The sequence below is a fragment of the Podarcis bocagei genome (assembly GCF_964188305.1).
Source record: "Podarcis bocagei genome assembly, chromosome: 10".
In the NCBI taxonomy this organism is placed as follows: domain Eukaryota; kingdom Metazoa; phylum Chordata; class Lepidosauria; order Squamata; family Lacertidae; genus Podarcis; species Podarcis bocagei.
The window spans coordinates 4,698,881-4,715,258 of record NC_138135.1 but is presented as its reverse complement, the minus strand read 5'-3'; the positions used below and the strand labels follow the sequence as shown (position 1 = coordinate 4,715,258).

At 51.5% G+C, this 16,378-nt stretch overlaps 1 protein-coding gene across 2 annotated transcripts in view; it reads left to right on the top strand.

The window, feature by feature from the left end:
* The window catches only part of GOLGB1 (golgin B1), a 43,766-nt gene extending 28,205 nt beyond the window's left edge, over positions 1-15,561 (top strand). For both annotated transcript variants that reach the window (XM_081209696.1, XM_081209695.1), the window contains exons 15-23: positions 935-2,843; positions 6,125-6,282; positions 7,496-7,631; positions 8,899-9,048; positions 10,002-10,160; positions 10,626-10,723; positions 10,965-11,099; positions 12,802-12,907; positions 14,219-15,561. In XM_081209696.1, the coding sequence (XP_081065822.1) occupies positions 935-2,843; positions 6,125-6,282; positions 7,496-7,631; positions 8,899-9,048; positions 10,002-10,160; positions 10,626-10,723; positions 10,965-11,099; positions 12,802-12,907; positions 14,219-14,353 (2,986 nt within the window). In that variant the 3' untranslated portion in view covers positions 14,354-15,561. The remainder of the gene's footprint in view (positions 1-934; positions 2,844-6,124; positions 6,283-7,495; positions 7,632-8,898; positions 9,049-10,001; positions 10,161-10,625; positions 10,724-10,964; positions 11,100-12,801; positions 12,908-14,218) is intronic.
* Positions 15,562-16,378: the final 817 nt, after the last annotated feature.

Genomic DNA, 16,378 nt, shown 5'->3' with positions numbered 1-16,378 from the left:
GGAATCTCCTTTCTTGTCACCTGAATCCATGGGTTCAGGTTCTGCCTTCCGGGGCAGCAGGAAACAAGCTTCCTCAAGCTTCCATTGACAGTCCCTCTCTGTCTTCTCTTCTCCAGCCTAAACATCCCCAACTCCCTCAACTGTTCCTCATAAGGCTCAGTTTCTAGACCCTTCCATCTTCTGCACACCTTCCAGCTTGGCCCCATGGGATTCGTTGGCTAGATTACTTTGTGAATCTTCCGTTAGCCGTGGGATCCTGCCTGCTTTTGATGGGGAGTGAGGACAAAACAACAACAAACCTCTGGTTACGTGAAACATATTCAATAAACACGCAAGATGTAACCGGCTGTAGGTTTGAAAAAATGATATATACTGTTTATTGTATTGAATTGTAGATTTCAACAGAAGTAGCTCATAAAGGTCAACGAAAAACATAGAAGACCCAGTGGATCAGTTCATTCTCTAACCAGTTTATGCATAAGGTCCATATGTGTGAAAGTGTCTATTCCACCTGTCTGTTCGTGGAGTCCAACAATCTACACGAAAGGTTGTTGCAGTTCCACAGAATCCTTTCACAGAGCCTAAGACAAGGATTTCCGGAATATTAGTCTTGTTTCACCGTCTTGGGCTTCATCAGTAGTACAAACTCTAGGTAATGCAAATAAATACAATATCGTAATCTCACACATTTTTACAGCAAAAATAATATAAAAACCGTCAGCAGCCGTACATACCATATATGATATCACAGGACAGTGGATCTTATAGCATAGTAGCAGCTGCTGTTGTTGAAATCTACAATACAATGAATAGTATATATCATTTTTTCAAACGTACAGCTAGTTACGTCTTGTGTGTTTATTGATTAGGGAGTGAGGACAGGCAGAGGACTTTCCTGCTTTGAGTCTGATCCTGCCCTTCTCTGCTTTCGCAGCCTGGAACGCAGCAAATCGGCGCAGGACTCCAGAGCCCAGAAGGAGCACCAGCGTCTCCTGGAGGAAGCCGAGTCGCTCCAGGAGGAGAAAAGGGGGCTGGTGATGCAGCTGGAGGAAGCTCAGCGGCTGCTCCGAGACTCCCAGGACCAGATCCAGAAACAGGAAGCGCAGCTCCAGAGCCAGAGTGAGAAGCTGGCCGGCCTGCAGGACTCCTTCACGAAGTGCCTGGAGGAAGTGGACAGGCTGGCGGCCACGGCGAAAAGCCAAGAGGCCGACCTTCGAGAGAGCCGGCTGAGTCGGGAGCAGCTGGAGGCCGACCTGCGGGCATCCAAGGACCTGACGGACAGGCTCCACGCGGAGATGAGCGTCACGGACCAGAAGATCATCAGCCTGGTGGCCGCCAAGGAAGAGGCCGTTTCCTCCGCCGTGTCGGAGCTGCAGCGGCAGCACCAGGAGGAGCTGAAGGAGCTGGAGGCCAGGATCAGCCAGGCGGGAGAGGAGAGGGCAGCCTCGGACGCCGAGAAGGTAAAAGCCCTGGAGAAGGTGGAGCATTTGGGCAGGAAGCTCCAGAGCACCCAGGAGGAGAGCAAGCGCCACAAGGCCCAGCTGGACTCCTTCACCAAATCCATGTCCTCCCTGCAGGACGACCGGGAGCGGGTCCTGGGCGACTACCGCCAGCTGGAGCAGCGGCACCTGGCGGCCATCCTGGAGAAGGACCAGCTGATCCAGGAGGCGGCGGCCGAGAACAACCGGCTGAAGGGGGAGCTGCGGAGCCTCCACAGCCGCGTGGACGACCTGCATGCCGAGAACGCCAAGCTGGACGCCGAACTGGTGCGCTACCGCCAGGACCTGAACCAGCTGCTCTCCATCAAGGACAGCCAGCAGAAGCAGCTGCTGAAGACCCAGCTGGAGCGCATCCGGGCGCTGGAGGAACAGCTGCGGGAGTCTGAGCGCGCGGCGGAGGCCCTGCGGCTGGAGAAGCGCAGCCTGGGGGAGCAGGCGGAGTTGCTCGCGGCCTCCCTCTCCCGGGCGCAGAGCGAGGTGGCGGCCCTGCGCGAGGACGGGCCCCTGCTGGAGCTGCAGGCGCAGCTGCTGGGCAAAGGGGAGGAAGCGGAGGAGCTGAGCGGGCAGCTCTCGCTCGCCCGGAGGCAGGCGGCGGAGCTGGAGGAGGAGCTGGCCCTTCTCCGGCAGAGCACCAGCCGCAAGATGCAGGAGGCGGAAGCCCAGATGAAGGCGGAGCTGAAGAGCTTGCACCACGACGCCGGGCTGATGCGGAACGAGACAGAGACGGCGGAGGAGCGGGTGGCCGAGCTGGCCAAAGACCTCCTCGAGATGGAGCAGAGCCTCCTGGCTGTCACAGAGGAGAACCAGGACCTGAAGGCCCAAGTCCAGTCCTTCGGGAAGGCCATGAGCTCACTCCAGGACAGCTGGGACGAGTGCAACGAAGAGCTCCGCGCCATGGAGAAGAAGTATTCGGCGGACTTGGAAGAGCAGCGCTTGCTGGTTCAGAGCCTCCAGGAGGAGAAGGCTCGGTTCCAGGAGGAGCAGAAGAGCCTTGCGGAGCAGCGAGACGCCTTGGCCTCTGAACTGGCGGCCCTCCGGAAGTCGGTGGAAGAGAAGGGCCTCCTGGCACGACTGGAGAAGCTCGGCCAGCAGCTGAAGGTCAAAGACGCCGAGGTGGTTCGCCTGGCCTCTGACCTGGAGGGGGCCTCTGGCCAGGTCAAGTCCTTCTCCAAGGCCATGGCTAGCCTGCAGGGCGAGCGAGACCGATTGATGGGCGAGCTGGAGAAGGCCCGCAAAGTGGAGGAGGCCAAGCTGCAGTCGGCGACCGGCGGTTCTGTCAGCCTCGCCGAAGTGCCCAGCCTCAAGAAGGCCTTGTCTGCCCTGCAGGATGACCGGGACAGGCTGGTGAGTCCTTGGTTTTTGCCACATGCTGCTCATTAACCCACCTTTCTCAAGGGTCTTCCTTGAAGCTGGGGATTCTCAGCACATCCTGATGTCTAGAGTAAAGGTAAAGGGACCCCTGACCATTAGGTCCAGTCTTGGCCTACTCTGGGGTTGCAGTGCTCATCTCGCTTTACTGGCTGAGGGAGCCGGCGTACAGCTTCCGGGTCATGTGGCCAGCAGGACTAAGCCGCTTCTGGCGAACCAGAGCAGTGCATGGAAACACCATGTACCTTCCCGCCGAAGCGGTACCTACTTATCTACTTGCACTTAGATGTGCTTCGGAACTGCTAGGTTGGCAGGAGCAGGGACCGAGCAACGCGAGCTCACCCGATTGTGGGGATTCGAACCGCTGAACTTCTGATCGGCAAGCCCTAGGCTCTGTGGTTTAACCCACAACGCCACCCACGTCCTGCTGTCTAGAGTAGTGGATCCTAAAGTTTTTCGTGCCCCTGCTCCCTTGGTTCCGTAAACCCATCCCTAGTGCCACCCCCCACCGTACCCTATAAAATGCCTTATTCCGAATACAGTGGTATCTCAGGTTAAGTACTTAATTTGTTCCGGAGGTCCGTTCTTAACCTGAAATTGTTCTTAACCTGAAGCACCACTTTAGCTAATGGGGCCTCCTGCTGCCGCCGCGCGATTTCTGTTCTCATCCTGAAGGAAAGTTCTTAACCTGAAGCACTATTTCTGGGTTAGCGGAGTCTGTAACCTGAAGCGTATGTAACCTGAAGCGTATGTAACCTGAGGTACCACTGTTGTGGTTTGCACCACCCACTAAGCAAAACAGCACAATAGAACTTAGAACAGTAACAGTTAATTGCATATTTCTTAAGAATCCAATCTAGAGCTGTAGAAAAAGTAAGTTAATAGGCATGAGTGTGACATTCACACACACAAAATAAATATGTCCTCTGATCTAATCCTGAAGTTCTGGTTCTACATGAATTTAATTCTGCCTCCCTGTTGCCTCGCCTATCCTCTAATACACACGCACCCCTTGCAGAGGGTGCAGACAGACTTGCCTCTGGGGGAGGAAAATTCCCTTTGGGGGTTCAGTACAGAGGCTCAAAGCAGATTCCCAGTTAGTCAGCCTTTTGTTTCCAATAATGCATAACTGGACAGTGTCCAAAAGAGTCTGTAAGAACATATCCATGAACACACGCCCTGTATGGGAGAAAATGTTTTGTCTTGGAGGTATATTCTCCAGCCTGCCACCTTCTGCAAGCTCAGCACCTCTTCCACCACAGTCCTTAGAAACACTTCCCCAACCCATGTTGCTGGCTGTCTGTTCAGAGACCTCCTTGCCCCTGATCTGGAGTGGTTCTGCACCCTAAACCGGTTCTCCCTCTTACGTATCTGGCACTGGGTTTTGGCAGAATTCCTTCTCCACCTCTCAGGTTTCTTTTCACAGAGCTGAAGTATATTATTGAGTGATTGTTGGTAAATGCAGTTTTTGTGTGCGCTGCTTCGGGTTTGTAATCATTATTATTTATTGAATTTTTATACTGCCCTATACCTGCAGGTCTTGGGGCTGTTTACAGAATAAAATCAAAATATAAAACCACAAAATCCATAATCAAAATAAAAACAACAATAACCCCTTCCCCCCAACCCCCCCACATTTAAAAAGCGCATAGGATGATTAAACGGTTTCTACATAATAGAGAACTAGAGATTCTTCGTAGCCTAACACTTACTGTATTTTTTGCACCATAACACTCACTTTTTTCCTCCTAGAAAGTAAGGGGAAATGTCTGTGCGTGTTATGGAGGGAATGCCTACGGGTGGCATGCCTACGGATTTTCCTCCTCTAAAAACTACGTGTGTGTTATGGTCGGGTGCGTGTTACAGAGCGAAAAATACGGTATTTTATTTTTTTAGTCAGACTCAGGGAGAACAATCAAAGGCAACTGGGGGAAATGTATTAAAAGCTTTTGTAGGGGGGAAATTGTAATGAGATCCACAGAGTCTTGTATTCTGGGTTAATTTGGCTTGAAGTTCTGAAGTTCTGAAACCAAGAGATGGGCAGGTGTGGGGAACTTCTGGCTCTCCCGATGTTGCTGAACTACAACTCCCATCAGCCCCGGCAAGCATGGCCTGTGGCCAGGGATAATGGGAGTTGTAGTTCAGCAACCTCTGGAAGGCTGAGGGTTCCCCGTACTTGAGGTGGTGAGTTTTCCCCAAGGGCGTCACGCGGGGATGGTCTGCAGACATTGACCCTTGGAGCCTTCCGAGTGGCAGGCTTAACCCATCTCTTCTCTTTCCTTCTCTCATACACCTTATTTCAATGAGCTGACTTTTGTACAACTTTGGAAAGCTTTTCCAAATTATGATTAAATGCAATAAACTCTGCTTATAGAGATGGGAGACACAGAGGCATACCAACGAACGTGTTTGCATTAGGGGATGTCCTGAAGTAGAGGACCTTATGCATTATATCTTGCGCTGCCCCATATATAATGAAGCAAGAGAACGATTTTTAGCACCTATAATGACAAGGTCCCCTGGCCAGAACCCCTCTGACATGATTTTATATTTCCTCGCAGACATAGATAAGTATGTGACCTGGCGTGTAGCACTCTTTGCAACTGCTGCTAGGAAAATTAGAGCAAATTATATAGCCAAGATAGCCACCAACTGTAAAGGAGATGAATTTATTTGACCCTATCTGCATCAAGCTATATTCTATCCTTATCACCAAACTCTGAATATAATTGCACATTGTATTAAGTAACATTATTTTTAATATATTAGTGGCCATGTGGTATTTTAGCCTATAAATTTTATTGTTTAATGTCTTAACCTGTATATTAAGATACTTTTATAGTTCTGTTTAGAGTAGGTAATGTCTTGATAATATAAATGTTTTAAGTTTTTTGTATTAATCCAGCATACAGTGGTACCTCTGGATGCAAACGGGATCCGTTCCGGAGCCCCGTTCGCATCCTGAAGCGAACGTAAGATGTGGCTGCGCATGCGCAGGTCGCGTTTTGCCGCCTCCGCACATGCATGTGACGTCATTTTTAGCATCTGCACATGCGCGAGCGGCGAAACCCGGAAGTAACGCACTCTGTTACTTCCGGGTAGCTGCGGAGTGCAACCCAAAAATATTTAAGCTGAAGCGTATTCATCCCGAGGTATGACTGTATTTTCTTTTAATTGTTGAATGCTTCTGCGTACATTGCGGCAGCCTTTGGCTATGTGCACTAAAACTGACTGACTTTCCTTCTCTCCTGCCCAAGCTGGTGGAGCTGAAGAACCTCCAGCAGCAGTACCTGCAGGTTGGGGTGGACACAGCAGAGATCGCGCGCCTGAAGGCCCAGGTGGAAGAGCAGAAGCAAGAGGTGGAGCTTCTGAGGCAGGACGGGGCCTCTTGGCAGATGGAGCTCCACCAGCTCAGGTGAGTCTCACCCTGTCACAGAGGCAGGGGGAAAGCTTAGTGCTGGAAGTTTCAGCACAGAGCAAAGAAACGCTTCCTCTAAGCAGTGCATACTTAAACTATGGAACTCCCTGCCACTGGAGGCAGGGATGGCCACCAACCTGGTGTTGGGATGTGTCCGGGGAGACGGGGGCATTTGGCAGGCCCCCAGCTGGCTCCAGCCGCTGGCCGGCAGCCGAGCGAACTCTGGAACAGCATCAATCAGCAACTCGAGCCTCCAATACATTCAGAAGCTGAGCACGTTCTTATCAGCAGAGTGAATAAATCTTCACAACGGAAGTGGCGGACAGAGACATGTGTAAGCATTATTTACAGGCATTTATTCAGCATAGTCCAGGAACAAAGGAAAACATGTCTGCTTCCCTTCGTGTCCAACAAGAGCAATATAGCAAAAGCAATATACAACGGAAATTCCCAGCAGACCGTGCTGGAAGTAAACAGGCATGTGACACACAACAGTCATGCCTGTTCCTTTTAAGGTGGAATGGAACTATGTCCCAACATCCTCCCCCTTTCCATGTAATTTGTAGTACCTGTGGTTCAACCCAATTGCAACCTCTATACATAAACCTTAAGTTGTTCTCTGTTAACAACCGTAGAAAACAGATCTGCAGGAATTTCATTTCCTGGCATGTAGAACACCTGAAGGAGTCCTTTCTGAATACACTCTCTTGCACGATGTAACGAGGTATAAAGCTTGGGTGCTGCCACGTTAAATGCCAATTTCTTACAAAAGCAGAATGGGTATGATGTGGCCCTTTTCCTTTTTATTTGTTCTGACTTTTGTCAAAATTGCACCCCGTGCTTCTCTCAGGTTGGTGCAGCAGGGGTTGCCATTATTCTCACAGCTGCCTTTGACTCGCGATCAAGCAGCGAGTTTCGCGGCTGGCCAAAGATTTGAACTCGGGCTTCTTCAGATTCAACCCCAGCCTTCCACACCGGCTGCTGTGCACATTCATTTCTCTAGCAAATCTCCTCTGTCTGGAGCCTGGCCTTGGGGCGCCCTCCTTGACAGTTCCCCAGAGCTCTCTTGACTTTGGTGCAACAACTGCTGTGCCCAGACTCATCACGGCTTCACCAGGAAGCACCATGTGAGCTTTGGTGGGCAGGTCGCCCTTTTCCCTCACCCCACCATGTGCCGCCTCTGCAGTTCCTCTCTTGTGATGTCTTGCAGGGAGGAGAAAGCATCTTGGAAGCTGGAGGCCCCATCGGCCACAGGGCAGGAGCAGAGTTCCTTGCGGAGAGCAGTGCAGGAGGGAGAGAGACCTGGTGCACGAATTGTGGTGGAAGAGGAGCAGCGCCAGAGACAGGTGAGGCTGGGGGTGGTGTGGTGGGTGGGACTGACGTTGCAACGGGGCCCTTTGCCCAGGCCTTTTCCCAAACTGAGGTTACAAGAACATCAGGAAAAGCTTTCTTGAGAGTTGTTAGACAATCCTTCCTTGGAGGTTTATAAGCAGAGGTCGAATGACCACCTCTCATGTATGATCTAGTGGAGATTCCTGCATTTCAGGGGGTTGGACTTGGGTCCCTTCCAACATGACAATTTAATAATAATAATAATAATAATAATAATAATAATAATAATAAATTTATTTATACCCTGCCTATCTGGCTGGGTTTCCCCAGCCACTCCGGGCATCTCCCAATAGAATATTAAAAACACGATCAAACATTTAAAACTTCCCTAAACAGGGCTGCCTTCAGATGTCTTCTAAAAGTCAGATAGTGGTTCCTTGACATCTGATGTGAGGGCGTTCCTCAGTGTGGGTGCCACCACTGAGAAGACCCTCTACCTGGTTTTTATGCTTCCATGCCATCCTGTTTCTTTCTTTTTAAAAAGATTTTATTGAAGTAAATCAAACAAACAGGCAATAACCACACAAGGGTTACATTTGAGGGGTCCACATGTAAAGGCAAAATCAGGAAGACCCTCAAATGCTCCCCAACCTCTGCTTGATTCTTCCTGCCTGTCTGGAGTGGGCTTTGCCTACTGGCCCTATAGGGAGGTTGTGAGAGTCCCGGGGCCCTCATACAACCTTCCCGGAGCCTGGTAAGCCCTTCGGGTCCCTTCCAACACTCCACTTCCGTCATTTCTGTACATCTAGGTCTTGGCCTAGGGACGTGGGTGGTGCTGTGGGTTAAACCACTGAGCCTAGGGCTTGCTGATCAGAAGGTCAGCGGTTTGAATCCCCACAACAGGGTGAGCTCCCATTGCTCGGTCTCTGTTCCTGCCAACCTAGCATGTCGAAAGCATGTCAGAGTGCAAGTAGATAAATAGGTACCGCTTCGGCGGGAAGGTAAACAGCGTTTCCGTGCACTGCTCTGCTTCGCCAGAAGCGGCTTAGTCAAGCTGGCCACATGATCCGGAAGCTGTACGCCGGCTCCCTCGGCCAATAAAGCGAGATGAGCGCCGCAACCCCAGAGTTGGCCACGACTGGACCTAATGGTCAGGGGTCCCTTTACTGTTACCTAGGTTTTGGCCGGGCTCTTGGGAGGCGCTGGCCCTTGGCTGTGCAGTTCCCCCAGGCCCAGCTGAGTGGCTGTGCACTGAGGGCTCAGGTATTTGTCTCCCTGCAGGCTGCCCCAGGAGTCACCGGTTCCAGCAAGACTTTGCAGGGAGCTTTGTCTGGTCAAGAGGCTGATACCAACAGCCTCCAGGCCCAGCTGAGCAGCACTTTGAAGGAGCTGCACCAAAAAGAATTGCGGGTCCAGCAGCTGAACAGCAAGGTAGGAGGGAGGGCAAGGGGAGGGCAAGGGTCGGTGGGTGGGCTCCTCAGAATGTCCATATTATGCATCAGTGACGGTGAGGGAATTGTCTGTTGTTCAAAGTGGATTGTCTCCAGTTCTTGTGCTTTCCCTCTCCTCGCAGTGACCACCTCTGCTCTCCGTGTGTCAAATGTGCTTCTTCCTCACAGAGGATTAAAGCCCTCCGGTTTGTTTCCACAGACAGGACGGCCAGAAACTGACAGAATAGAATAGAATAGAATAGAATAGAATAGAATAGAATAGAATAGAATAGAATAGAATAGAATAGAATAGAATTTATTATTTATACCCCACCCATCTGGCTGGATTTCCCCAGCTACTCTGGGCGGCTTCCAACAGAGTATTAAAACACAGTGGTCTGTTAAACATTAAAAGCTTCCCTAAACAGGGCTGCCTTCAGGTGTCTTCTAAAAGTCTGGTAGTTGTTGTTCTCTTTGACATCTGGTGGGAGGGCGTTCCACAGGGTGGGTGCCACCACCAAGAAGGCCATCTGCCTGGTTCCCTGTAACTTGGCTTCTGGAACCGCCAGAAGAGCCTTGGCATTGGACCTCAGTGTCCGGGCAGAACAATGGGGGTGGAGACACTCCTTCAGGTCTACTGGCATAGCTGTCAACCTTCCCTTTTTTTGCGGGAAATTCCCTTATTCCAGCCCCGTTTCCCACTGCTTCCCGCTGCTATCCCAGATTGATAGATATCCCATAGACTGTCCCCGGGACAGGTGAGGCTGCTGATCCCTTATTTTTGAAGCTGCTCATCCCTTATTTTCAAATCTGAAAGTTGACAGCTATGTCTACGGGACTGAGGACCTTTAGGGCTTTAAAGCACCAACACTTTGAATTGTGCTCGGAAACGTCCTGGGGGACATGTGATGGTCAGCTGAGGAAGACATCTCAGCCCGTCTCTCCTCTCTCCAGCTCTCTCAGGTCTTTGAGGAGAAGAACTCGCTCTCCCTCCAGCTGCGGGGGAGCAGCCGCAACCTGCGCGAGAGCCACCAGCGCTACAACGAGGTCCTTGCCCGCTGCGAGGCCCTGGAGAATCAGCTGCGGGAGCTCCAGACCCCAGTGAAGGACTCGGTAAGGCTGAGACTCGCTGGGCTTCAGAGGCCGACTGAAACCGTGCCATTCTCAGCCTACGCGCAAATTCTGGTTCCCTCTCTCAATTACAGCTCCCTATCAGAGCACGTGTGTTTGCTTCACGCCTGTAAGCCTGGCTGCCTCTGCCATGCAAGAATTGCCTGAAACCTGGCCATGGGGGGGGGGGTGGGATGGCACTCTCGTGCAGGACCTATGGCCTGTGGCAATCTGGCCCATGCCTTAATGTTGACAGTGTTTGACAGCTGTTCGACAGTGGAATTTGCTGCCAAGGAGTGTGGTGGAGTCTCCTTCTTTGGAGGTCTTTAAGCAGAGGCTTGACAACCATATGTCAGGAGTGCTCTGATGGTGTTTCCTGCTTGGCAGGGGGTTGGACTCGATGGCCCTTGTGGTCTCTTCCAACTCTATGATACTATGATTCTAATGTGTGCTTTCTGCCCTGCCCAGGGCTCCCTCCCGACAGACGCTGCTCCCGGAGCCCCCCAGGAAAGAAGTGAGCACCCCAGGGAGAGCTACACGCCCGAGCTGCAGGAACTGCAGATGAGGTGAGTGCCAGTTTTGGAGCCGGGAGGTGGTGGTTGGAGCTGGGAGGTGGTGAGGTAGGTTAGGCTGAGAGCGGCAACGACTGCCCCCCCGACACCCAAGGAGCTTCATGGTGGAGCAGGGATTCAAACCCTGGTCTCTCTTGGGCCCTAGTCCAGCTCTAACCACTGTGCCGCCTGGCATAGGCCATGCAGCTGCGATCAGGGAGAGCCTTGCTCCTCACCGCCCTTCTCTTTGCTGCAGGCTCTCGGAGGCCAGGCAGCAGCAGAGCAGTGCCAGGCAGGGCCTCTTGCGCCTGGAGGAGCTGCTGCAGGAGGAGCGGGACCAGCGCCTGGCGGCCGAGGAGTCCTTTGCCGCAGCCCAGGATCACATCCGCAGGTGAGTCACGGGCCTGGCCCCGGCTTCCATGACCAGGTTGTGTGTGTGTGTGTATAGATATAGATATATAGATAGATATAGATAACGTACGCATACAGTGGACGCTGGGGTTGTGAACATGTTCCGTGTGGGATGCACATTCGCAACCCGCAGCGGCATCTCGGCACATGTGTGGGTTGCGGTTCGGCGCTTCTGCGCATGCGCAAAGCACGATTTAGCACTTCTGCGCATGCGCAACTGCCAAAAACTGGAGATAACCCGTTACAGTACTTCCGGGTTTTGGCGGGTCCGTAACCCGAAAAAACGCAACCTTTAGCGTCTGTAACCCAAGGTCTGACTGTGTGTGTATGTGTGTGTGTGTGTGAGTGTGTTTGTGTATACATATACATATTTCATATACTACGAAAGCAAATATACATATAAATATACATATACATACATACTGAATTTTTCTGTGTATAAGATGCCCCCAAGTATTAGACGGCTCCTATTCTGGGGGACTAAATTTAAAGAAAATGAGGGGAGATGGCCCAAAGTTGTTGCCCTTTTTAAAGGGGGAATTTGCACCCCAGCAGAACCATTGCTGGGGATTGGCAAAGTGGGCAGCTGCTCCCCCCACGTGTGAGCCGCTAACCAGCTGGCTGGCGGCACGCAGCTCCCTCCCCATGCCACGGTCCGTGTATAGGACGACCCCAGTGTTTTGACATGGTTTTTGAGTCTAATACGCAGGAAAAAACCGGTAATCTCTGACACTCTCATGTTCGGGCATCCCAGCGGGCGCTGAGCTGCATTGGGCAAAAGATTCCTGCATTTGAAGGGGTTTCATTACATGGCCCTCCTGGTCCCTTCCAAATCTGGATCAGGCCAGCAGCCCATCCTGTCCCCACACTGGCCAGCCAGATGCAAATGGGATCCGAATACAAGAGCAGCTTCCCCTACTGAGGTTTCCAGCAAGCAGGATCCAGGAGCGTTGATGCTTCCAGCGTGACGGAAGAGGCCAGTCGAAGCGGCCTTCCAGAAGGGCTTCCACAACCCATGATAGGGGCCAGGGCTGACTTGGCAGCAAATTCCCTTTTTTAAAGGGAAATTCCCTTGTTCCGAATAGGATTCCTTGCAAGAAAAGGGAAAAGTTGACAACTATGCTAAACTGATGAATCAAGGAAGTACAGTGGTACCTCTGGTTACAGACGCTTCAGGTTACCGTCTCTGCTAACCCAGAAATAGCACCTCGGGTTAAGAACTTTGCTTCAGGATGAGAACAGAAATCGTGCTGTGGTGGTGCGGCGGCAGCAGGAGGCCCCATTAGCTAAAGTGGCACCTCAGGTTAAGAACAATTTCAGGTTAAGAACGGACCTCCAGAACAAATTAAGTTCTTAATCCAAGGTACCACTGTAGATGCCGCTCTGAGGTGCACAGAGCCCCAGTGGCAATGCAGATTTCCCTCACCCCAGAGCTGAGCTCCACCGATGTCCTGATTTGGGGGGGGGGCTGTGTACAATTTTGGAGGCCATATTTGCCGCTGACGTAGCCCCAAGGAGTTGGCTCCTTTGAACTGAAAGAATAGCCACCCTTGGTCTGAGGGGTATAGCTGCTTGTTCAAGCATCTGCTGCCCGTCAACCATGGGGCACTAATCCACGTCTCTCTCTCTCTCTCTCTCTCTCTCTCTCTCTCTCTCTCTCTCTCTCTCTCTCTCTCCTGCAGATTAGAATCGAGTGAGTGGGCCCACTCTTTGGACACCAGCATTGAAATACCCACCAGCCCTGAACACACCCTGCTTGTAGGTCCCACAGACACCTCTTACAGCAAGGTAAGCCTCTTCCCAGCAGGTGAGGGCCCATCTCTCCTACAAGGGAGCCTCAGCTCCACTCTCTCCCTTCACCCCAGCCAGAGTGGGCAAGCCAAGCTAGAATGATCTGCCATCAGTGGGCATCTTTAAGGCCAAGTCTGTCCACAATCCACTTGGGTCATTTGAACCTGACTGCCTTTCCAGTTACAAACAGCATCTTCTGGTTCTCCCTGCTGCACCAGACGTCGCGTTACTGTTCATTTATATGCTGCCTTTCAGCCGAAAAGCCTTCCGTCAAGAAATAAATGCATGCAAATACAGAGTAACGCACACAGTACAAGTTCAGCAGTGGTAAAACACGTCTGTGTACCTACCAAAAGATGGTGATGAATGTTCCCTACAAAAATGTTAAGACAAGAAGCGGCATCTTCGCTTTGCAAGGGTCCCAGGCATCCGGGATAAGGCAAGGCAGGTGGGAAAACATTCCCGTGATGGCTCCAGCAGACTCTCCCCTGTAGCAATATACAGTGGTACCTTGGCAGTTGAACGGAATCCGTTCCTGAAGTCCATTCGACATTTGGAAACCAAAGTGCGGCTTCCGATTGGCTGCAGGAAGCCCCATCGGATGTCCGGCTTCCGAAAACAGGTCGCAAACCAGAACACTCACTTCCGGATTTGCAGCATTCAGGAGCCAAAGCGTTCAAGAACCAAGCTGTTCGAAAACCAGGGTACAACTGTATAACCTCCTGCAAAAGTCAATGCGCTTCGCTTCTGGAACCCATAGAATAGGAATAGGAAATAGGAAATTTATACCCCGCCCATCGGGCTGGGTTTCCCCAGCCACTCTTGGCGGCTCCCAACAGAGTATTGAATTCAGTGGTCTATTAAACATTAAAAACTTCCCTAAAGAGGGCTTCCTTCAGATGTCTTCTAAAAGTTTGGTAGTTATTTTTCTCTTTGACATCTGGTGGAAGAGTGTTCCACAGGGTGGGTGCCACCACCGAGAAGGCCCTCTGCCTGGTTCCCTGTAACTTGGCTTCTCAAAGTGAGGGAACCGCCAGAAGACCCTCGGTGCTGGACCTCAGTGTCCAGGCAGAAGGATGGGGGTGGAGACGCTCCTTCAGGTATACTGGACCGAGGCCGTTTAGGGCTTTAAAGGTCAGCACCAACACTTTGAATTGTGCCTGGAAACGTACTGGTGAAACCCTAGATGGGCCCATGTTGCTGTCCTAGGCACCTGCCTCTCCTGTGGCCCTTTGCGACGGGAGTTGACTTGAATGAAGCCCCCCTTTGGTAGACTTGCCTCGTAACCTCTCCTTGCTTTCTCCCCAGACTCGAGGGGGCGTGGGGCTGCGGCGCATCCTCCACTCCCTCTTCTGTTCCCGCCGGCGCCTGCCCCTCCTGGCAACTCTCTACCTCCTCACGGTCCACGTGCTCCTCCTCCTCTGCTTCACGGGCCACTTGTGAGAACAGGCCCCCGGAGTGGGGTGGGGCACGTGAGTTGTCCGGGCTGCTCCCGAGCCCCCGTCCCTGGAGGACCCTGCCGTGCTGCCGACGGATGAGAAGGCTGATTTGGGAGACTCCGGCACCTTGGGGAGGCTGGCCGGAGGCTGCAGGGAGTGTTCCAGAGAGGTCAGGGTGGCCCCCAGCCCGCAGAAGGGTGGGGCCAGCGGCCCTTGACTGGGCCACGCGTTGGTTTTGTTCGTGTTCTTCGAGGGAAGCGTTGGGGGGTGGCGGCGTTTACACGGTTCACTTTTGCACACTGAATTCGGGGTGAAGTCGCTTCGCGTTTAACCTGGCGCCTTCCAGATCTGTTTTAGACTATGATTCTCACCAGCCTTCATCAATGGAGGGGCTGAGACTTTGAAACATCTGGGGGGCACCAGGTTTCCAAAGGCCGGCCTGAGTTCATTTGGGAGGGCAAGGCAGACGGAGGTTGTGCGTTGAGTTTTCCTCCGTTTTTAACAATGCTGCGTTGGTTGTAATCTACAGACAAAGGGAGGTCAGTCTGTGGGATCGCAGCACACTGAGGGCCAGACCCGCTTTCTGTGCCGATTCTGCAGGTATTGGCAGAGCCTGATTCTGGGGAAGGGACCGAGGGGAATTCGATCAACTTCCAGTTTGCCTTTTCTCTCTTTTATTTCTTCGTGCTCTGTGATTTTGGCACTGGGGGGGCTGGAAGGGTGGCATCGAAAGGGACAGAAGCCCCAGGCGTACATCTCTTATCGGCGGCTCCCCACCCGACAGAGGGATAGAGAAGGGGGTGGAATGGCTTCCTGCTCACCAGTGAAGATAAATCAACTTGTCTGTGGCCGCCGAGCCCGTTTCCTACACCATGCAGAGGAGAGGAAATCAGGGTAGATGTGGGGGGAGCAGAGTTATGAAACCCACCCCACAGCTTCCCGTTGGAGTGGGGCAGGACGTCTTAGCCCTGCTTGGTGGGGTGTTTTAACTGTTTCCATCATGCACAGACATTTTGGGATAGCTCTTCCCTTGCAGTTCAGGAGGCTGCTGGAAGCATCCTCTGTGGACCTCGAACTGAGACCCTGCCCGCCGTTTTTTGGGGGTGTTCCCAGCGTGTGGTGTGTAGACTTCCCTTGTCCCTCTTCCTTTCAAATCCAGTCTTCTGATCCTCTTGAAATCCCATCCTTGTGCAATAAAGATTATTTTTTCGAGCGAGTCGTGTGAATGCTGTGATTGGGTCGGACTCTGCCCGCTGTGGTTCTCGCATTCGGCTCTGACACCCCTTTATTATAACTTTTCGACAGCACGGTTGGATGCACTCCGGAATTTGGCAGCTCAAGGGTAACAAAAGATAAATCAGAAGTAATTTTGCAATACTTATGTGAAATATACAGACAGCTCTTGGCTCTAAATGCAAACATGGAAGCACATAGAAATTTTTGGGTGTGCTAATATTAGTCAGAGAAAGTGGGAATGTCGGGAAGAGCTATTTTAGCTGAGCTTTCTAAGAATTTCAGGATAATAATAATAATAATAATAATAATAATAATAATAATAATAATAATAAATTTTATTTATACTCCGCCCTCCACAGCCAAGACTGGGCTCAGGGCGGCTAACACCAAATATAAAAACAATTGACTGAAATACAGCTTTAAAAAACAAGATTAAAATACAACATTAAAACATTACAATGCAACCTCATTTCAGTAGAAACTCAATCAAAAGCTCAATCAAAAACCCTGCGGACAGAAGCGTGAAGGGTAGCAGAAGGCGAAACTAGGCACATCTCTAATGCGTTTGCTACGTTTTATGAAAGCGTGCATATCTGATAACCCTGACCCTGAGAACATCGACAAATATTTGATTTAAGACTCGAGATCACAGAGCGGTATTAAAAGAACCTATTTCAGCAATTGAAATAGAAGACACTATTTTTTTTAAAAAAAACCAAAATTGGTGGGAGGAGCCCTTGGCATGGATGGATTGGGGGGTGAATTTTGTAAGTTCTTAAAAGAGCAACTTCTA